General features: G+C 42.0%; 2 protein-coding genes across 3 annotated transcripts; both read right to left on the bottom strand.

The window, feature by feature from the left end:
* Window positions 1-1,869: 1,869 nt before the first annotated feature.
* LOC311110394 (uncharacterized protein) lies at window positions 1,870-5,076 on the bottom strand. 2 transcript variants are annotated; one of them, XM_084188942.1, is made up of 4 exons: window positions 4,941-5,076; window positions 4,568-4,822; window positions 4,064-4,194; window positions 1,870-3,520 (listed from the first exon to the last, which is right to left on the bottom strand). In XM_084188942.1, the coding sequence occupies exons 1-4, from the start codon at window positions 4,978-4,980 to the stop codon at window positions 2,363-2,365; spliced, it is 1,584 nt and encodes a 527-aa protein (XP_084045068.1). In that variant the 5' UTR covers window positions 4,981-5,076; the 3' UTR covers window positions 1,870-2,362. The 2 variants fall into 2 exon arrangements, with proteins under 2 accessions (XP_084045068.1, XP_084045067.1); XM_084188941.1 differs by having other exon boundaries at window positions 4,568-5,034.
* A 9,523-nt stretch (window positions 5,077-14,599) lies between these two features.
* Window positions 14,600-21,646, bottom strand: LOC311110370 (uncharacterized protein). Its single transcript, XM_084188916.1, has 4 exons — window positions 21,558-21,646; window positions 21,126-21,237; window positions 19,125-19,252; window positions 14,600-17,855 (listed from the first exon to the last, which is right to left on the bottom strand). Exons 1-4 carry the CDS (start codon window positions 21,639-21,641, stop codon window positions 16,917-16,919), a joined length of 1,263 nt encoding a protein of 420 aa, XP_084045042.1. The 5' UTR covers window positions 21,642-21,646; the 3' UTR covers window positions 14,600-16,916.
* Window positions 21,647-23,358: the final 1,712 nt, after the last annotated feature.

Below are 23,358 nucleotides of genomic sequence, written 5' to 3'. Positions count from 1 at the left end.
TTGTGCAAGTTCTCCCACTTAAAAAGATGAGAGAGGCCTGTAATTTTCATCATAGGTACACGTCAACTATGACAGACAAAATGAGGAGAAAAAATCCAGAAAATCACATTGTAGGATTTTTAATGAATTTATTTGCAAATTATGGTGGAAAATAAGTATTTGGTCAATAACAAAAGTTTCTCAATACTTTGTTATATACCCTTTGTTGGCAATGACACAGGTCAAACGTTTTCTGTAAGTCTTCACAAGGTTTTCACACACTGTTGCTGGTATTTTGGCCCATTCCTCCATGCAGATCTCCTCTAGAGCAGTGATGTTTTGGGGCTGTCGCTGGGCAACACGGACTTTCAACTCCCTCCAAATATTTTCTATGGGGTTGAGATCTGGAGACTGGCTAGGCCACTCCAGGACCTTGAAATGCTTCTTATGAAGCCACTCCTTCGTTGCCCGGGCGGTGTGTTTGGGATCATTGTCATGCTGAAAGACCCAGCCACGTTTCATCTTCAATGCCCTTGCTGATGGAATCAATTTTCACTCAAAATCTCACGATACATGGCCCATTCTTTCCTTTACACGGATCAGTCGTCCTGGTCCCTTTGCAGAAAAACAGCCCCAAAGCATGATGTTTCCACCCCCATGCTTCACATTAGGTATGGTGTTCTTTGGATGCAACTCAGCATTCTTTGTCCTCCAAACACAACGAGTTGAGTTTTTACCAAAAAGTTATATTTTGGTTTCATCTGACCATATGACATTCTCCCAATCCTCTTCTGGATCATCCAAATGCACTCTAGCAAACTTCAGACGGGCCTGGACATGTACAGGCTTAAGCAGGGGGACACGTCTGGCACTGCAGGATTTGAGTCCCTGGCGGCGTAGTGTGTTACTGATGGTAGGCTTTGTTACTTTGGTCCCAGCTCTCTGCAGGTCATTCACTAGGTCCCCCCGTGTGGTTCTGGAATTTTTGCTCACCGTTCTTGTGATCATTTTGACCCCACGGGGTGAGATCTTGCGTGGAGCCCCAGATCGAGGGAGATTATCAGTGGTCTTGTATGTCTTCCATTTCCTAATAATTGCTCCCACAGTTGATTTCTTCAAACCAAGCTGCTTACCTATTGCAGATTCAGTCTTCCCAGCCTGGTGCAGGTCTACAATTTTGTTTCTGGTGTCCTTTGACAGCTCTTTGGTCTTGGCCATAGTGGAGTTTGGAGTGTGACTGTTTGAGGTTGTGGACAGGTGTATTTTATACTGATAACAAGTTCAAACAGGTGCCATTAATACAGGTAACGAGTGGAGGACAGAGGAGCCTCTTAAAGAAGAAGTTACAGGTGTGTGAGAGCCAGAAATCTTGCTTGTTTGTAGGTGACCAAATACTTATTTTCCACCATAATTTGCAAATAAATTCATAAAAAATCCTACAATGTGATTTTCTGAATTTGTCTGTCATAGTTGACGTGTACCTATGATGAAAATTACAGGCCTCTCATCTTTTTAAGTGGGAGAACTTGCACAATTGGTGGCTGACTAAATACTTTTTTCCCCCACTGTATAGTAAGACTTGAAAATGGCTGTCTAGCCATGATCCCCAACACCTTGACAGAGCTTGAAGAACTTTGAAAATAATAAATGGGCAAATATTGCACAATCCAGGTGTGCAAAGCTCTTATAGACTTACCCAAGAAGACTCACAGCTGTAATCGCTGACAAAGGTGTTTCTGATTATGTATTGACTCAGGGGTGATGAATACTTATCTAATGAAGGTATTCGTTTTTTTTTTTTCATTTATCTTTAAAAAATGTCAGAATTTTTCTGCCACTTTGACATTCGAGTATGTTGTGTAGATCATTGACTAAAAATGACAATTCAATCCATTTTAATCACACTTTAATACAACATTTGAAGAAATCCAAGGGGGATTATTGAAAGTCTTAATGAAAAGTCCCATTATGTGTTTATTAAACGAACACGTTTTAAATACACCATATGAAAACCACATGCACACGTCTCAAAAAATCAGCATGAACATGATACTGCATTTATTTTCTCATTAAAAATGTTTTGGGGAAAAAATGATGTAGTTGAATGGAAGTAATGAAATAGGCATTTGTGAACATTATATAGCCTACACAGTACAAACAATATGTAACAGACTTTTTAGGCTTATATATGCCTTATATATCACACAATGTCTGGATGCAATATTCTACCCAGGAATATTCAACACTGAAATCTGTTACTCTTGTTATTACAAATGCATCTGTGGATATTTTCTGCTGACAACAATGAAAATTAATCTTTGTCTTTAATGCAGGGTTTGATCTAAACGTCAGAAACTATCGAGTGGAATAGTTATTTTCTATGTTATAGAGTGGAATGGTTTTTCTGCTGGTGTGTCCTGAGGTAGCTCCTCTCTGAGAACCTCTTCCCGCAGTGAGTACAGGAGAACGGCCTCTCTCCCGTGTGGACCTTCAGGTGCATCTTCAGCTGGTCCTGGCGGGAGAACCTCTTCTCACACTGGGGGCAGCTGTAGGGTTTCTCCCCTGTGTGGACCCTCTGGTGCCTCTTCAGGTGGTGCTGGTGGGAGAACCTCTTCTCACACTGGGTACAGCTGAAGGATTTCTCCCCTGTGTGGACCCTCTGGTGACTCTCCACCTTCTGGAGGCAGCTGAAGCCTTTGTTACAGAACATGCAGAGGAACCGTTTCTCTTTACTACTGCCTGATGTGGCTCCCCCTCCCTGAGCCTGGGCTCTAGCCCTGTCATTTGAGTTCAATACCTGATGATCGAAAAGGATGCGGCCGTGTGAATCAGAAGGCCCCATTGACGTGGACACTGGGTCGTGATCCCTGAAAGCGTGTAAAGGGGAGTGGGTTGCGACATTTGGATTTGTCTCTAAGCTTTCCCTGTATTCTAAGAAGTCACTGGTGTTGCCCTGCGAGTGTCCTTCTCCTAAGTGAGTTTCGTTTGCATTCCATGTCAGAGGAGTGTCGTCCTCCACTTTCACAATCACCTCATCTAAGACTACAACCTCCCCTTTCTTATCTAGGCACCTTTCAGAGTTTACACTACTACTGTACCGGTTCCAGTCCCCTCTCATTGGATTAGTCTGTGTATCTAAGTCCACAGATATGTCACCAGGTATCATCTCGGTCTCTGTAGCGTATGAACAGGACGGATCATTGCCAGTCTGTAATGCGTCACCTGAGTCCTGATGGGATAAAACCGTCCTCGGGCTCGGGTTACCATAAAGTAAATACTCTGAGCGGGGAGAAGGAGGACAACCCAGTCGCTCCAGCCCCTTTAAAGTCTCGGTGTCTGTCTCTGACTTGAGTACAGCGTTCGGCGTTCCACTGACCTCCGTGATCCTGCGTCGGGTCCTGTACTGCGCTGGGGCAGTGGTGGAATCCTCTGTGGCTACAAGGGGCACTCCAGTCTGGATGTCTCTGCTGTGCCGTGGGTCCACCTCTGCTTCAGACCTCTCCAGCTTGACCCCAGGACCTGCAGCCTCTGCATCTGCAGACTTATAAGAAGAGAGGGTGTTATTACTGGTATATGAGTAGAACTGAGTCTGTAGCTCCTGAGTGGCGCAGTGGTCTAAGGCACTGCATCGCAGTGCAAACTGTGCCACTAGAGATCCTGGTTCGAATCCAGGCTCTGTCGCAGCCGGCCGCGACCGGGAGACCCATGGGGCGGCGCACAATTGGCCCAGCGTCGTCCAGGGTAGGGGAGGGAATGGCCGGCAGGGATGTAGCTCAGTTGATAGAGCATGGCGTTTGCAACGCCAGGGTTGTGGGTTCGATTCCCACGGGGGGGCAAGTATAAAAAAAAAAAAGATATGTATTCACTAACTGTAAGTCGCTCTGGATAAGAGCGTCTGCTAAATGACTAAAATGTAAATGTAAATGTAAACTGGATAATAATGTCTCACAAGCTCCCCTATGGCAGATAAATGAGGATGTACGTGTAAGCAAGTGAATAGCTGAGGGGAGCCTTTCTGAAATAAACAGGCCACATTTGATTTACAAAGTAACTGTAATTTGTAATGCAACACTATTCCACTAACCTCTATCATGATAACGTGCTGGGTTGAGGTTCCACTCCCCTCATCAACAGTGATTGGTTGGTCATCTCTCCATGTATTGTGTCCTGCTGGCTTCACAGAAATCCTGTGGCCTCCAGTGACATGTCCTTCACCTGAGAGAGTGATTGGGGGAAAAGAGGTGGTTCTGTTAGCTACTGTCAATGCTATATTGTACACTATTGACAGTTTTGACACTGTCTAGAATTGGCAAGGATGTAAGGTAACACTTCTTGATATACTATTTATTTATCTATGTATTATGTTCCATGCATCACATTGTTTTCATTGAGTAAATAATAGGAAATGCAGTTAATCAAGAATCTGGTGAGATGATGATAGTGTCTTTGCGCAAGATAGCTAAGTAATCAGGGGAATTATTGCATACTAGCCAAACAACGGACCCAATTCTGGGTAACACATCTGAACACGTGTGCAGAGGGGAACGTGGCGACAGTCCCTGAGCTATATATTTTCTGCTAAATGTACCTCTTGCCATTCCTCTGTATTGGTCCAGGATCTTGACACTACTCGTAGTAGTACTGCCTGCGACGACGCGCTCTCGCATTGTCCTCTCTGCGCGCTCCCGTGCCATCTTCAGTTCCAGTAGCTGTAGTTTCCTCCGCAATGCCCCGTTTTCTTTCTGGCTTTGAGTTATTTCCAAACGAAACACTGCATAGTCGTCGTCTACGAGTTTACAGATGTCTGCCACAGCTGCATTCGCTAGCACCTCCATGATGGAGGCTATTTGAGTGTGAAAAACCATACAGTTAGCCATTGTTAGCAAACGTTAACAGCTAGGTAGCTTACTTATATAAAACCTATCATTCAAGTCCTGTTTCCAACGGGAATTAAACACTACCTTGGGTAAGTATGTGATGCTGTGCAGTTAAATTAGTCATAAATTGAGTTCTAGGGTGTTAATAAATGTCTAAATACAACAATAAATCTCTAACTTGGAAATTATTGTTAACTTCCGTTTACTACTTTTTCTTTGTGTGGTTTTCCGGCAGTCTTCTTCAGTGGGTTTAATTCCGGTTGGCATCCAATATTAACGTTGCATTACCGCCACCAACTGGACTGGAGTATAAATGGGAAAAGGGAAAAACCCTGCCAACTATTTTATTTTATAACTCAACATTCATTAAAAAAACACCCCTAATTCCACTATTGACCCTATCTGATCCTACACCATGCTGACAGCCTGGGAGGACGGAATACTACCATTCAACACACCCTGTAACTCTTCTGTAGTAAATTCTCGTAATCCCAAGCACTTCTCTGCAGCTGCCACCACAACACCTATTTTCTGTGATTTACATTCTATTCCGGCGGTACAGTTGATAACCATGGCAATGAACTGTAAAAAGCCAACTTTACTGAAGCACATTTCATTCGTAGGCCTATTACTCTGTACTGGCAAAAGTCTAATACTCACTGGTAGCCTCTTAGGGTCCCTCACCCTTGACCCATCTTCACTGCCTCCGCATACGATACCTTCTGACTAGACACTTTGTTACGTATTGTTGCCCTTCACAGGTCGGAGTGTGAATCGCATATTTTGTTCACATAAAAGGGGAATGGGAAAAAAGAAATTGCACCTCCATCTAATCCTACATATACACCACTATCCCCAACAAACCCACCACCCCTTCCCACTACTTTGGCGCTAACAAATCCTACCCCAGGCTGTTGGCCTGGGAGGATGGAACACTTTCTCTCAAAATTCCCTGTAGTTCTTCTGCACTAAAATCTGACACTCAAAAACTTCCCTGCTGCTGCTACTACCAAATCAATCTTCTGGGATTTCTGTTCCGTCTGTCCGGTTCAATTAATTACCATAGCAATAAACACCAAGAAGCCAACCTTACTAAAGGACAAACTGTTCTTGTCACTCTGTACTGGCCTACTACTCACAGGGATCCTCTCAGGCTGCCTCACCCTTAGCCCACCATCCTCTACTTTCCTCACTGCCTCAGCATATGACACTTTCTGCACTGTTCTAACCCTGGCAACCTCAACCTGTCTCACTCGCACAGGACATTTCTGATCCCCAGCAACATGGTCACCCCCACAATTGACACACACAGCTTTTCCCACCAAAACTACACACTTCTTTGTCCCACCGTAGGGGGTTCGGAACAAAAGCTCTCACCGGATAACTAACATTACTTTATCAGGTAATAACGCTGTATTCAAATTCAAAAGTACCAACAGGGTCACGTCAGTCTTGCGCTCTCCACCGGGTCTGCATCGCACCCTTTACACTGAAGAGAAAGGATCCTATTGGTTGGCGTCATAGCTCAAAGGATGTGGTTAAATGAAAAGGGTATGTTCTTTGAAATAAGGTACATTTTACATTTTAGTCATTTAGCAGACACTCTTCTCCAGAGCGACTTACAGTTAATGCATTGATCTTAAGATAGCTAGGTGTGACAACCACATATCTCAGTCATAGTAAGTACATTTTTCTTCAATAAAGTAACTATCAGCTAATTCCATAGGTACTGCTTATTACATTACACATCAAATCTCCTATGATCAGTATCTTTCAAGCTGAGTCCAGACTTGTTTAGAAAGAGCAGTGTGTTAGCAAGAAAAGAGTAGAAAATAATAGAGGGTCATTCCATTTGATTTCAATGATTTTTTGATTTGACGCAAAATTTCTATACATATTTTCACATTGTAGATTTGGTCAGAAAGTTACTTTTTGGACCTGAATGCCGAAACATTTAGGAGATAGAGGTGCTTAAAGTTGACCCGTTTTGCATACCCCGCCTTACCATGAGACATCCCCCACTGGGCACAGACGTCAGTTCAACGTCTAGCTTTGATTTACATTTGGTTGATTTGTCAACTAACCTGAATTCAACTTGAAATCCACAAAAAATGTCACCATGTCATTGGATCTAGGTTAAAAGTTGGGTAAAAAAACGGAGTTTACACATTTTTATTGACATTGTAAATGACGTTAAAGGATAAAAAAATGACATTTCTATTAAAACATTTTTTTTCAAGAAATTACTAAATAGTTTCACAATCCTGTTTGTAAGCTTTTAAATTATATCAAACTCAACCTTTTATATTTTCCAGTGATGAAGACATGGATGTCTCATGGTATGGTATGCAAAATGGGTCAACTTTGAGTAACTCTATCTCCTATGTTTTGGCATTCAGGTCCAAAAAGTCACTTTCTGACCACTTCTACCATGGGCAAATAGGTATAGAAAGTTTCATTCAAATCAAAAGGGGTGCGGTCAAAGTGATTGAAATCAGATGGAACGACTCTAGAATGACTATTCCATCTACATCACATCACTAAGGTAAATATTCAACTGTCCTTGTTCTAGCCTAGGTTTACTGTCTCTCTTAAAACATTTAGACTGTTTCAAATGAGAAGTTAACAAAGGATTAATGAGGGGTACAGTGCCTTGCAAAAGTATTCATCCTCCTTGGCGTTTTTACTATTTTGTTGCATTACAACCTGTAATTTAAATCTATGTTTATTTGGCTTTCATGTAATGGACATCCACAAAATAGTTCAAATTGGTGAAGTGAAATAAAAAAAATTACTTGTTAAAAAACATTCTTACAAATAAATAACGGAAAAGTGGTGCGTGCATATGTATTCACCCCCTTTGCAATGAAGCCCCTAAATAAGATCTGGTGCAACCGTTACCTTCAGAAGTCACATAATTAGTTAAATAAAGTGTCACATGATCTCAGTATATATACACCTGTTCTGAAAGGCCCCAGAGTCTGCAACACCACTAAGCAAGGGGCGGCACCATGAAGACCAAGGAGCTCTCCAAACAGGTCAGGGACAAAGTTGTGGAGAAGTACAGATCAGGGTTGGGTTATAAAAAAATATCTGAAACTTTGAACATCCCACGGAGCACCATTAACTCCATTATTAAAAAATTGAAAGAATATGGCACCACAACAAACCTGCCAAGAGAGGGCCGCCCACCAAAACTCACAGACCAGGCAAGGAGGGCATTAATCAGAGAGGCAACAAAGAGATCAAAGATAACCCTGAAGGAGCTGCAAAGCTCCACAGCGGATATTGGAGTATCTGTCCACAGGACCACTTTAAGCCGTACACAGAGCTGGGCTTTACGGAAGAGTGGCCAGAAAAAAGCCATTGCTTAAAGAAAGAAATAAGCAAACACATTTGGTGTTCGCCAAAAGGCATGTGGGAGACTCCACAAACATATGGAAGAAGGTACTCTGGTCAGATGAGACTAAAATTGAGCTTTCTGGCCATCAAGGAAAACGCTATATCTGGCGCAAACCCAACACCTTTCATCACCCCGAGAACACCATCACCACAGTGAAGCATGGTGGTGGCAGCATCATGCTGTTTTTCATCGGCATGGACTGGGAAACTGGTCAGAATTGAAGGAATGATGGATGGCGCTAAATAAAGGGAAATTTTTGAGGGAAACCTGTTTTTCTTCCAGAGATTTGAGACTGGAGGTTCACCTTCCAGCAGGACAATGACCCTAAGCATACTGCTAAAGCAACACTTGAGTGGTTTAAGGGGAAACATTTAAATGTCTTGGAATGGCCTAGTCAAAGCCCAGACCTCAATCCAATTGAGAATCTGTGGTATGACTTAAAGATTGCTGTACACCAGCGGAACCCATCCAACTTGAAGGAGCTGGAGCAGTTTTGCCTTGAAGAATGGGCAAAAATCCCAGTGGCTAGATGTGCCAAGCTTATAAAGACATACCCCAAGAGACTTACAGCTGTAATTGCGGCAAAAGGTGGTTCTACAAAGTATTGACTTTGGGGGGGTGAATAGTTATGCACACTCAAGTTCTGTTTTTTTGTCTTATTTCTTGTTTGTTTCACAAAATATATTTTGCATCTTCAAAGTGGTAGGCATGTTGTGTAAATCAAATGATACAAACCCCCCAAAAATCAATTTTAATTCCAGGTTGTAAGGCAACAAAATAGGAAAAATGCCAAGGGGGGTGAATACATTCGCAAGCCACTGTATGTGGTTAATTACCCTCTTACCCCAAGACACTTCACATGATAACTAACATTGATTGAACTTGAATATGACAACTTTCAGGATGAATCAAACCACTGTATTTATTATTCATCAATATAATTAGTGCGTAAAGGCAATCCAAACCTTTTTTTAATGATTCATACATACATTTCCTAACCCCAAAATTTGACTTAATAATCTACAAGATCAGTGTATTTTTACATCTACCAGTTGGTGTTGAAGTGGAGACGAATATGCATATATTTAAATGGGGTTCTTTCATTGATCCCTATTTTCTGAACCCGTTCTCTCGACATATTCTAGTTTGTCGACAAAGTTCTAATTAAAGGTACACCGTATTTTTAAAGGGATGTCTTAAGATAAATGTACTGACAACCCTATTGAATGAAAAATCCATGAGAAAATCTGTTGGCCAGCAAGTGGGAGGGTTTTCAGCAGTAAAAAAAAAAAAGCAAAGCCATTACGCACCTGTACAAGGTAAGTCTGAATACCAACTACTGAGAACTGCGTGGGAAAGGCGTGTGTAAGAAAGGCGTAATTTCCTAAATCAGAATCGAGCCCTATGTTGGTTTTATTTAGGATAATGTTTTACAGCTTTGTCATTCTATTTTAAAATAATCTTACTTTATTATATAATATATTTTACATGTGATAAGGGTACACAGAGGGCCAGAGATGATTACAGACACCTGTGAATATCTGAAGTACCCAAAAAAGGCCACAAAATGTAATATGATAGATTACATACAATCCTTGAAAGATACCAAAACTCAGGTAGTTTACTGGTAAACTTAGAACGTTTCCAGTAATATACAGTGGAGAAAATAAGTATTTGTGCAAGTTCTCCCACTTAAAAAGATGAGAGAGGCCTGTAATTTTCATCATAGGTACATGTCAACTATGACAGACAAAATGAGAAAAAAAATCCAGAAAATCACATTGTAGGATTTTTAATGAATTTATTTGCAAATTATGGTGGAAAATAAGTATTTGGTCAATAACAAAAGTTTCTCAATACTTTGTTATACAGTGGGGGAAAAAAAGTATTTAGTCAGCCACCAATTGTGCAAGTTCTCCCACTTAAAAAGATGAGAGAGGCCTGTAATTTTCATCATAGGTACACGTCAACAATGACAAACAAATTGAGAAAAAGAAATCCAGAAAATCACATTGTAGGATTTTTAATGAATTTATTTGCAAATTATGGTGGAAAATAAGTATTTGGTCACCTACAAACAAGCAAGATTTCTGGCTCTCACAGACCTGTAACTTCTTCTTTAAGAGGCTCCTCTGTCCTCCACTCGTTACCTGTATTAATGGCACCTGTTTGAACTTGTTATCAGTATAAAAGACACCTGTCCACAACCTCAAACAGTCACACTCCAAACTCCACTATGGCCAAGACCAAAGAGCTGTCAAAGGACACCAGAAACAAAATTGTAGACCTGCACCAGGCTGGGAAGACTGAATCTGCAATAGGTAAGCAGCTTGGTTTGAAGAAATCAACTGTGGGAGCAATTATTAGGAAATGGAAGACATACAAGACCACTGATAATCTCCCTCGATCTGGGGCTCCACGCAAGATCTCACCCCGTGGGGTCAAAAAGATCACAAGAACGGTGAGCAAAAATCCCAGAACCACACGGGGGGACCTAGTGAATGACCTGCAGAGAGCTGGGACCAAAGTAACAAAGCCTACCATCAGTAACACACTACGCCGCCAGGGACTCAAATCCTGCAGTGCCAGACGTGTCCCCCTGCTTAAGTCAGTACATGTCCAGGCCCGTCTGAAGTTTGCTAGAGTGCATTTGGATGATCCAGAAGAGGATTGGGAGAATGTCATATGGTCAGATGAAACCAAAATATAACTTTTTGGTAAAAACTTAACTTGTCGTGTTTGGAGGACAAAGAATGCTGAGTTGCATCCAAAGAACACCATACCTACTGTGAAGCATGGGGGTGGAAACATCATGCTTTGGGGCTGTTTTTCTGCAAAGGGACCAGGACGACTGATCCGTTTAAAGGAAAGAATGAATGGGGCCATGTATCGTGAGATTTTGAGTAAAAACCTCCTTCCATCAGCAAGGGCATTGAAGATGAAACGTGGCTGGGTCTTTCAGCATGACAATGATCCCAAATACACCGCCCGGGCAACGAAGGAGTGGCTTCGTAAGAAGCATTTCAAGGTCCTGGAGTGGCCTAGCCAGTCTCCAGATCTCAACCCCATAGAAAATCTTTGGAGGGAGTTGAAAGTCCGTGTTGCCCAGCGACAGCCCCAAAACATCACTGCTCTAGAGGAGATCTGCATGGAGGAATGGGCCAAAATACCAGCAACAGTGTGTGAAAACCTTGTGAAGACTTACAGAAAACGTTTGACCTGTGTCATTGCCAACAAAGGGTATATAACAAAGTATTGAGAAACTTTTGTTAGACCAAATACTTATTTTCCACCATAATTTGCAAATAAATTCATTAAAAATCCTACAATGTGATTTTCTGGATTTTGTTTTTTTCTCATTTTGTCTGTCTTAGTTGACGTGTACCTATGATGAAAATTACAGGCCTCTCTCATCTTTTTAAGTGGGAGAACTTGCACAATTGGTGGCTGTGAGAGACGGAATCTAAAACAAAAATCCAAACAAAGGTTTCTGTACCAAATATTAAGTTCTGCTTTTCTGATGTATCAAATACTTATGTCATGCAATAAAATGCAAAATAATTACTTAAAAATCATACAATGTGATTTTCTGGATTTTTGTTTTAGATTCCGTCTCTCACAGTTGAAGTGTACCTATGATAAAAAAATTACAGACCTCCACATGCTTTGTAAGTAGGAAAACCTGCAAAATCGGCAGTGTATCAAATACTTGTTCTCCCCACTGTAGTTCTTGACTTGATTGCTGTCGTGAATGATTTGATTTCTCTCTAGAGAAATGACACCTTGAGCTCACATATAAAAAAACTAACTCAATAGAATTAAAGTAATTGAACCGATGTTGGAAGAAAAAAAAAATTTTGGTTAATCGTTCAGCACTAACATCTAGCAACATAGCTAGCAAGTTAGCAAACCAAATGCATAGCTGGAGCTCTGAGCTGGATATAATTTATTTGACACATCTTAGATTTCTTATGGTTATACTTTAATATGTAATATGTAACTTTTTGGGTGACCAAATTCACATAGAAATATAAGTTATAGATCTGTCATTGTCGTTGAGCGTAAGTCAAAGAAGCGTTAGATTGGTTCTATGTTCGCTATTTATATATTTTCCGTTCTTAAGTTTAGTTTTTGTATCTTTTACTTTCGGTTTTGTACACCAGCTTCAAACAGCTGAAAGTACAATACTTTTGATTATGGAAAATATATTTCACAGCGGTTTAGATGGTACAATGATTCTCTATACTTTACTTGCTTATATTGTCACATAAACTGAAATTAGACTAACTATTAGAATTTAGCAACCAGGAGCGATTTCTGCATACTGCATCTTTAATTTATAGTTGCAGTGGCATAGTATGCACCCCCGCATTGATGTCACTTGTTAAATCCACTACAATCAGTGTAGATGAAGGGGAGGAGACAGGTTAAAGAAGGATTTTTTTCATAGGGTGAATGGGCAAGACAAAATATTTAAGTGCCTTTGAACGGGGTATGGTAGGTGCCAGGTACACCGGTTTGAGTGTGTCAACTGCAACGCTGCTGGGTTTTTCACGCTCAACAGTTTCCCGTGTGTATCAAGAATGGTTCACCAGCCAACTTGACACAACTGTGCCAGGATCCCTGTGGAATGCTTTCGACAACTTGTAGAGTCCATGCCCTGACGAATTGAGGCTGTTCTGAGGGCAAAAGGGGGGATGCAACTCAATATTTGGAAGGTGTTCTTAATGTTTGGTATACTCAGTGTATATTATTCATTTATTATATCTGTGTCCATATTACCCATGAGTTTCTAGTAGATAGACCCTATGGTTCAAGAGAAAATAGCCTAATTAATGAATAAAGTATCTAATTAACAATGGCATTATTTTCAATTAACTCAGCTACTTTCCAACTATTGACTGTGTTCACAAGTACCACCCGTTTTATGCCAAAACATTGACAACAAATACATATTGACATAATAAAATAAATTAAAGTGTGTAAACAATATATAGATAAGACATTTCTGGGATCTTTTATTTCAGCTCATGAAACATGGGACCAATACTTTACATGTTGCGTTGATATTTCTTTCTGAACAGAAATATAAACGCAACATGTAAAGTATTGGTCCCATGTTTCATGAGCTGAAATAAAAGATCCCAGAAATGTTCCATACGTACAAAAGGCTTATTTCTCTAAAATGTTGTGCACAAATTTGTTTACGTCCCTGTTTGTGAGCATTTCTCCTTTGCGAAGATAATCCATCCACCTGACAGGTGTGGCATATCAAGAAGCTGATCATTACACAGGTGCACCTTGTGCTGGGGACAATAAAAGTCCACTCTAAAATGTGCAGTTTTGTCACACAACACATTGGCCACAGATGTCTTACATTTTGAGGGAGTGTGCAATTGTCATGCTGACTACAGGAATGTCCACCAGAGCTGTTGTCAGAGAACTGAATGTTAATTTGTCTAGCATAAGCCACCTCCAACGTCAATTTAAGAACATTTTGCAGTATGTCCAACCGGCCTCACAACCGCAGACCACGTGTATGGTGTCGTGTGGGCGAGCGGTTTGCTGATGTCAGCGTTGTGAACAGTGTGTCCCATGGTGGCGGTGGATATGGTATGCACAATATGTAAACAATAGCCGAATGTAGTCGACCGAAGCACGTTTCCTCTCAATCAGCTGGAAGTGTTTGCTGTTCGGTCTGTAGTTTGATTAGGGTCGCCCATATTGTGCAAGTGTTTTTCACGTGTGAATTGCATCAGTATTGAAAATAAAAACTGGAAATACAAACCGATATACTGACCAGCGTACTAAATGTCGAGTTGATAACACTTACCTGTGGATATTTTGTATCAGATTACCTCCGACATATGTACAAAATCGGCGGACAACAGGTAAAGTAAGTTGAAATTTAGTTTGTTTAACATTCTGACTTGTAATGGGACTGTTCAGGAATGCTGAGCCTACATGTTAGAGAGGAGTGTGTAAGTATTTCACTCTCTGATTCTAAAAGACTGCTAACCTTATGCCAAACTCTAACCATGAATTTTCAAGATATAGCCAATCTTTACTTTGTGGCTGTGGAATATAGTGGAAAGCCTTTCAAGCTCAGAGCAGTTCGTAATTGACCTAAAAACGAATGACTGGCTAGATCCCATCGGTGGCAAGGACATAAACCTATAGGTTTGAAGGAAGCCAAGGAAACTAAGGCCATTTGAATTCTAAATGATAAACAAGCAAATCAAAAGGACAACATGATCTCATTTATTAACAGATCTGATCACCCGTTCATTGTTTGTCCAGATGAAACCAGTCTGTCAAGTTGCTAGTTTACATCTAAACTCTCGAACTAAATACGTACTGCACTTCCAACCACAAAGCCTCTTTGCTTTGATTTTATGCCTCAAACTACAACTTGCATCGCTAACAGCTAAATGTTTGTTAAAATTCTAATTCTATTTGAGGCTCCACATTGTCATGTGAAATATTAATGTTATTTCCAACAACCAATGAGCAACTCCACTGTGAATCCAGCTGCATATTGAATATTGAGATTGCAGAAAGGCCAGTCTCTTTGGCAATGACATGGAGTGGAAAGTTAGCAAAAAAATACTGGTACCCAGACTAGGAGTGTTATAAAAACGAGGGACATTATATTTGTTATGAATAGACCATAGTCAAAACCAAATTCAGAGGGGAAATATAGGGTGTGTTCGTAAATTCACTTGAGTGCTCAGAGTGCGCTCGTAAATTCAGAGCATTTTCAGATTGTTCGTTCATAAATTCAGAGCGTTTCGCTCTCGGAGCATACAGTCGTGGTCAAAAGTTTAGTGAATGACACAAATATTAATTTTCACAAAGTCTGCTGCCTCAGTTTTTATGATGGCAATTTGCATATACTCCAGAATGTTATGAAGAGTGATCAGATGAATTGCGAAGTCCCTCTTTGCCATGAAAATGAACTGAATCCCAAAAAAAACATTTCCACTGCATTTCAGCCCTGCCACAAAAGGACCAGCTGACATCATGTCAGTGATTCTCTCGTTAACACTGGTGAGAGTGTTGACGAGGACAAGGCTGGAGATCACTCTGTCATGCTGATTGAGTTAGAATAACAGACTGGAAGCTTTAAAAAGAGGGTGGTGCTTGAAATCATTGTTCTTCCTCTGTTAACCATGGTTACCTGCAAGGAAACACATGCCGTCATCATTGCTTTGCACAAAAAGGGCTTCACAGGTAAGGATATTGCTGCTAATAAGATTGCACCTAAATCAACCATTTATCAGATCATCAAGAACTTCAAAGAGAGAGGTTCAATTGTTGTGAAGAAAGCTTCAGGGCGCCCAAGAAAGTCCAGCAAGCGCCAGGACCGTCTCCTAAAGTTGATTCAGCTGCGGGATCGGAGCACCACCAGTGCAGAGCTTGCTCAGGAATGGCAGCAGGCAGGTGTGAGTGCATCTGCACGCACAGTGAGGCGAAGACTTTTGGAGGATGGACTGGTGTCAAGAAGGGCAGCGAGGAAGCCACTTCTCTCCAGGAAAAACATCAGGGACAGACTGATATTCTGCAAAAGGTACAGGGATTGGACTGCTGAGGACTGGGGTAAAGTCATTTTCTCTGATGAATCCCCTTTCTGATTGTTTGGGGCATCCGGAAAAAAGGTGAGCGCTATCATCAGTCCTGTGTCATGCCAACAGTAAAGCATCCTGAGACCATTCATGTCTGGGGTTGCTTCTCAGCCAAGGGAGTGGGTTCACTCACAATTTTGCCTAAGAACACAGCCATGAATAAAGAATGGTACCAACGCATCCTCTGAGAGCAACTTCTCCCAACCATCCAAGAACAGTTTGGTGACGAACAATGCCTTTTCCAGCATGATGGAGCACCTTGCCATAAGGCAAAAGTGATAACTAAGTGGCTCGGGGAACAAAACATCGACATTTTGGGTCCATGGCCAGGAAACTCCCCAGACCTTAATCCCATTGAGAACTTGTGGTCAATATTTAAGAGGCGGGTGGACAAACAAAACCCCCCAAATTCTGACAAACTCCAAGCATTGATTATGCAAGAATGGACTGCAGAGGTCTTGAAAAAGAAGGGTCAACACTGCAAATATTGTCTCTTTGCATAATCTTAATGTAATTGTCAATAAAAGCCTTTGACAATTATGGAATGCTTGTAATTATACTTCAGTATACCATAGTAACATCTGACAAAAATATCTAAAAACACTGTAGCAGCAAACTTTGTGAAGACCAATACTTGTGTCATTCTCAAAACTTTTGACCACGACTGTACACTGGACACTCTGGCCGAGGAGTAGGGTTGATCCGAGCGTTCAGACCTCACAACGGCAGTCAAGCACCCATGCTAACTGGCTAAAGTTGGCTAGCTTGCTAGCTACTAACAGACACAAATGAGAGAACACCTCACACCATTTTATTTGCCATAGAGCTGGTTAGGCTGTTTTCATGTTATCTAGAGCGTTGGTGACTGTAACTGTGCTGCTGGCAACAATTTAATTACTTTTCTTTGACAACATTTCATGGAACCGGTCATATTCAGCTGGTGTTCGTAAATTCATCAGTTATTCTGTAATATTTCAGCTAAAGAATTGGTCCCAGATATCCCCTATGTAGCCTACATCTCAAGCCACACTGCTACAATTTCTCCCCACTGTGGACACTCCTATGTCTGATAAGGTTACTCAGGAAGGAGAAGCTCTTGTAACACAGTTTACACTTGAAGGGCTTCTCCTTGGTGTGAACGGTCTGGTGCTGCTTCACATAGTTCACCTTAGCGAAGCGCTTCCCACACGTGGGGCAGGCGTACGGCTTGTCTGCGTCGGTCTTAACGCTCGGCCTCCCACATTGTGACCCAATGACACCAGAGGAGGTAGAAGCAGGAGCCACCACCCTCAGGTGGTTAGTCTTTGAGCTCCCTCCTTGACCTCTAGCCATTGTTTGGGTGTTGTTGGGATTGTGTTCTGTGTTATAGGCTAGGTACCTCTTGTGGTGAACGCCCATCCTGACCCTGTCTGTATTGGCGGGGTAACCTTGAGGTAACTGAGGAAGGCTACACTCAGGCCTTCTATGAACCCAGTCACCAGGCATTAGACGAGACCCTGAAGGAGAAGACAGACTTCCAGAAAGACTCCCACCAGGGGGGTCTCCCACCACTCTCTGTGAAGGCTGAAGCCCAGGGTGACCTGCTCTGTCCATCATGGATACTGTGGTGTTTGTATCATAGGAACATGAGGGTCTATCTCGATCAGCCCCAGGCCCTGCTCCATCCCTGCACTGAGACTGTGAAGAGAAGGGTCTGGACTGCAGACTGGATCCCTGACTGGAGCCTCTGTCTCTCTTATGACCACCAGGACTGAGGTTGTTAAGTCCACCTGTCCACTGGTTGTGTTCTGTGTGGTGATGGTGGAGTCTTTGTCCCTTGTGGTTCGGTCCTCGTTCCGACTCGGGAAGGAAGAGTGATGGCTCCTGATCCAGGGTTCTGACCCAGGGCCAGGTGTTGTGACCAGCCGCTTCAGAGGTCCAGTCTCTCCCACCAGCAACACTGGATATCAGCAGGTCCTCATGGACTGCAGACTGTAAACACAAATTTTACAGAAGAACACATAAAGGTTTATATAAGAAACTTGCTGTACACAGAAACATGTAATTCAAGTACCTAACAATATGGAGCCATTGGAATGAATTATAAAAACAATTCCATATGTGTTGATTTAAGAATTAAGTATAATGTTTTGGTTTGACTGAGATAAGGGAAACTCAGTCCCTGCAATGATAAAAAAGTCAATTTTGTATTTAATTGACAACAAATTGTCATACACTCACATAATGTACAGTAATTGTATTGCACAAAATTATACATGTGACAAGTAGAATAACTCTACTCACTATGGTAACACTAACTTTTCTGTCAATCTGGTACCCTCGTTTTGATAAAATAAATGTTGGAATACTTTGGAAAAGGTTCAACATTACACACAGCTTCACTACTTCATGTCAAGAAAACATGAATTAAGGCACTATCCTTTTCTCACTATAAAACACCAGCATCAACCTAAAGGGAGAAAGTTTGTCACTTTTCATCAGTGAAGCATTTTTACAGACACCATCACACCAACCATCACCATATCACCTACTCTGCCTCATCATATTAATTATTTCCTCAGTTCACCTCATCCAGTTCCCTATACATCAAAAACCAACAGAATTAACTACAAACAAACTAACTAGTACTACATTACATGTCACTATACATGGGCCGTGTGCATTTTCTGCTGGTGTATCCTGAGGTGCCTCTTCAGGTTAAAGGGGCGGGAGAAACTGGCCCGGCACAGGTGGCAGCCGAACGTGTGTATCTTTCTGGTGAATCTCCACCTGTTTGGGGAAACTAAAGGCTTTCTAAAGCGGGAAGCGTGATTCCGTCTGTACTACTGTCATTTGTTAATGGGATCGTGTAGCCATTTAGTGTCTGAGGTCTGGTTTAACATTAGGAGAGTGTGAGGAGGACGAAGGCCAGGGAGTGTCTGTGTTGTCACAGGATCCATGTTCCAGTTGATAGATCCTATAGAAGGCAGGCTGAAGGCAGAACCTGTTAGGGGGTTAACCTGAGGCGCCATCAGTCTCTCTAAATCACAACTATAGGAGCAGGACGAGGCATTGCTACCCGAGTCTGTTCTCTCCTACCGCATACGGACACACCTCAAATCGACACCTCACCCTGGTCTCAGCCAGTCTGTTGTCATGGAGATTAAGTTTGTTTGTTTTGTGTTTGATTGTCAGTTTCTGGTTGTGGTTAACAGTGTTGTTCCCCAGCCCTGAGTTGAGGACACTCTCACATCCACTGACCTCCACTATGTCGCCTCTGGTCCTGGCCTGATCGATGATGTCATCCCCTGGGCCCTTGGCTGCACCGGTCTGGGTCTGGGAATCCATGATGGTCGCCCAGTCTCCTCTTTTAGCCTCCAGCCAACCACCTGCAGGAAGAGGTTACAAAATAGACTTTACAAACATGGCAGAGAACTCTACATATGGAGTATTTTTTGGTCAATTACAGTTAAAGTTGGAAGTTTACATACACCTTAGCCAAATACATTTAAACTCAGTTTTTCACAATTCCTGACATTTAATCCTAGTAAAAATTCCCTGTCTTAGGTCAGTTAGGATCACCACTTTATTTTAAGAATGTGAAATGTCAGAATAATAGTAGAGAGAATGATTTATTTCAGCTTTTATCTATTTCATCACATTCCCAGTGGGTCAGAAGTTTACATACACTCAATTAGTATTTGGTAGCATGGTCTTTCAATTGTTTAACTGGGGTCAAACGTTTCGTGTAGCCTTCCACAAGCTTCCCACAATAACGTGGGTGAATTTTGGCCCATTCCTCCTGACAGAGCTGGTGTAACTGAGTCAGGTTTGTAGGCCTCCTTGCTTGCACACGCTTTTTCAGTTCTTCCCACAAATTTTCTATAGGATTGAGGTCAGGGCTTTGTGATGGCCACTCCAATACATTTACTTTGTTGTCCTTAAGCCATTTTGCCACAACTTTGGAAGTATGCTTGGGTTCATTGTCCATTTGGAAGACCCATTTGCTACCAAGCTTTAACTTCCTGACTGATGTCTTGAGATGTTGCTTCAATATATCCACATAATTTTCCTTCCTCATGATGCCATCTATTTTGTGAAGTGCACCAGTCCCTCCTGCAGCAAAGCACCCCCACAGCATGATGCTGCCACCCCCGTGCTTTACGGTTGGGATGGTGTTCTTCGGCTTGCAAGCTACCCTCTTTTTCCTCCAAACATAACGCTGGTAATTATGGCCAAACAGTTCTATTTTTGTTTAATCAGACCAGAGGACATTTCTCCAAAAAGTACGATCTTTGACCCCATGTGCAGTTGCAAACTGTAGTCTGGCTTTTTTATGGCGGTTTTGGAGCAGTGGCTTCTTCCTTGCTGAGCGGCCTTTCAGGTTATGTCGATATAGCACTCGTTTTACTGTGGATATAGATACTTTTGTACCCATTTCCTCCAGCATCTTCACAAGGTCCTTTGCTGTTGTTCTGGGATTGATTTGCACTTTTCGCACCAAAGTATGTTCATCTCTAGGAGACAGAACGCGTCTCCTTCCTGAGCGATATGACGGCTGCGTGGTTCCATGGTGTTTATACTTGCATACTATTGTTTGTACAGATGAACGTGGTACCTTCAGGCGTTTGGAAATTGCTCCCAAGGATGAACCAGACTTGTGGAGGTCTACAATTTTCTTTCTGAGGTCTTGGCTGATTTCTTTGGATTTTCCCATGATGTCAAGCAAAGAGGCACTGAGTTTGAAGGTAGGCCTTGAAATACATCCACAGGTACACCTCCAGTTGACTCAAATGATGTCAATTAGCCTATCAGAAGCTTCTAAAGCCAAGACATAATTTTCTGGAATTTTCCAAGCTGTTTAAAGGCACAGTCAACTTAGTGTATGTAAACGTCTGACCCACTGGAATTGTGATACAGTGAATTATAAGGGAAATAATCTATCTTTAAACAATTGTTGGAAGAATTACTTGAGTCATGCACAAAGTAGATGTCCTAACCGACTTGCCAAAACTATAGTCGTTTAACAAGAAATTTGTGGAGTGGTTGAAAAACGAGTTTTAATGACTCCAACCTAAGTGTATGTAAACTTCCGACTTCAACTGTACCTGGTCAAATTCATACATTATAATGTGTTTTTGTATGTAAACATAAGCTGTATTGATTTCATTTTATGAATAAAGAAAAAACAATAGCCAGGTGCATCACTATTCCCATTGAAGATCTATTACTGTATGTAGGCTATATGTATTTCTCCCTTACCTTGCTCCCCCATCTTTAGTCCACTCAGCAGATCAATGCTCTCTAGTCCGTCCTCTATTGTCTCCTCTTTGACCAGCAGCAGATCAGGCTTCCCACCCTCCATGTCTACTGACTGTAAAAGATACAGAGTGAGAGGATGTTGGATCAAGAAATCTGATATGGGGGCCTCCCGAGTGGCGCAGCGGTCTAAGGCACTGCATCGCAGTGTTGCGGCGTCACTACAGCCTGGGGTTCGATCCGTGACCGGGAGTCCCATAGGGCGGCGCACAATTGGCCCAGTGTCGTCTGGGTTAGGGGAGAGTTTGACCGGGGGGCTTTACTTGGCTCTTGGCGCTCTAGCGACTCCTTGTGGCTGGTCCCACAGCTCTCCTCCTCTGAGACACTGTGGATACAGGCCCTGACCTAATACCATACAGACAGTAGTGGGCTCACCTCAGTGAGACTGTGTGTGGTCCTGTGCTGCTCAGCTGGTTCCCCTGTGGGTTCAGGAGGAGGTGTAGTCTGGTTGTCCTCCATGACCAAAGGAGCTGTTGCTGTATGCAGAACAGGGTGAGATCAGATGTGATGTATACAAAAGAGTCTCAATTTAAGTCTTAGAATGAAAAGTCCCATTTTGTGTTTATTAACCCTTTACACGGCCTACAGTGCCTTCAGAAAGTATTCACACCCCTTGACTTTTTCCACATTTTATTTGTGTTACAACCTGAATGTAAAATGGCTAACATTTTGTATTTTTGTCACTGACCTACATACAATACCCCATAATGTCAAAGTGGAACTATGTTTTTTAGAAATTCTTACAAATTAATTAAAAATGAAAAGCTGAAATGTCTTGAGTAAATAAGTATTCAACCCCTTTGTTATGGCAAGCCTACATAAGTTCAAGAGTGAAAAGTTGCTTAACAAGTCACATATTAAGTTGCATGGACTTGCTCTGTGTGCAATAATTGTGTTTAAGATGATTTTTGAATGACTGCCTCATCTCTGTACCCCACACATACAATTATCTGTAAGGTCCCACAGTCGAGCAGTGAATTTCAAACACAGATTCAACCACAAAGACCAGGGAGGTTTTCCAATGCCTCGCAAAGAAGGGCACCTATTGGTAGATGGTGTATCAATACACCCAGTCACTACAAAGATACAGGTGTCCTTCCTAACTCAGTTGCCGGAGAGGAAGGAAACCTCTCAGGGATTTCACTACGAGGCCAATGGTGACTTTTAAAACAGTTACAGAGTTTAATGGCTGTGATAGGAGAAAACAGAGGATGGATCAACAACATTGTAGTTACTCCACAATACTAACCTAACTGACAGAGTGAAAAGAAGGAAGCCTATAAATAATACAAATATTCCAAAACATGCATCCTGTTTGCAACAAGGCACTAAAGTAATACTGAAAAGAATTTGGCAAAGCAATTATCTTTTAATCCTGAATACAAAGTGTTATGTTTAGGGTAAATCCAATACAACACATTACTGATTACCACTCTCCATATTTTCAAGCATAGTGGTGGCTGCATGATGTTATGGGTATGCTTGTAATCGTTAAGGACTGGGGAGTTTTTCAGGATTAAAGAGAAACGGAATGGAGTTAAGCACAGGCACAACCTTAGAGGAAAACCTGGTTCAGTCTGCTTTCCACCAGACACTGGGAGATTAATTCATTTACATTTACATTTTAGTCATTTAGCAGACGCTCTTATCCAGAGCGACTTACAGTTAGTGCATACATTATTTTTTTATCGAACCCACAACCCTGGCGTTGCAAACGCCATGCTCTACCAACTGAGCTACATCCCCTGCCGGCCATTCCCTCCCCTACCCTGGACGACGCTGGGCCAATTGTGCGCGCCACCCCATGGGTCTCCCGGTCGCGGCCGGCTACGACAGAGCCTGGATTCGAACCAGGATCTCTAGTGGCACAGCTAGCACTGCGATGCAGTGCCTTAGACCACTGCGCCACTCGGGCGCCCAGCAATTCACCTTTCAGCAGGACAATAACCTAAAAACACAAGGCAAAATCTACACTGGAGTTGCTTACCAAGAAGACAGTGAAAGTTCCTGAGTGCCCGAGTTACAGTTTTGACTTAAATCTACTTGAAAATCTATGGCAAGACCTGAAAATGGTTGTCTAGCAATGATCAACAAGCAATTTGACAGCGCTTGAATGATTTTGAAAAGAGTAATGGGCAAACGTTGCACAATCCAGGTGTGGAAAGCTCTTAGAGAC

Source organism: Coregonus lavaretus (genome assembly GCF_964263955.1).
Source record: "Coregonus lavaretus genome assembly, contig: SUPER_35_unloc_5, whole genome shotgun sequence".
Classification (NCBI taxonomy): Eukaryota; Metazoa; Chordata; class Actinopteri; order Salmoniformes; family Salmonidae; genus Coregonus; species Coregonus lavaretus.
The sequence above is the reverse complement of the archived record's forward strand: the minus strand, read 5'-3'. Positions and strand labels throughout refer to the sequence as shown.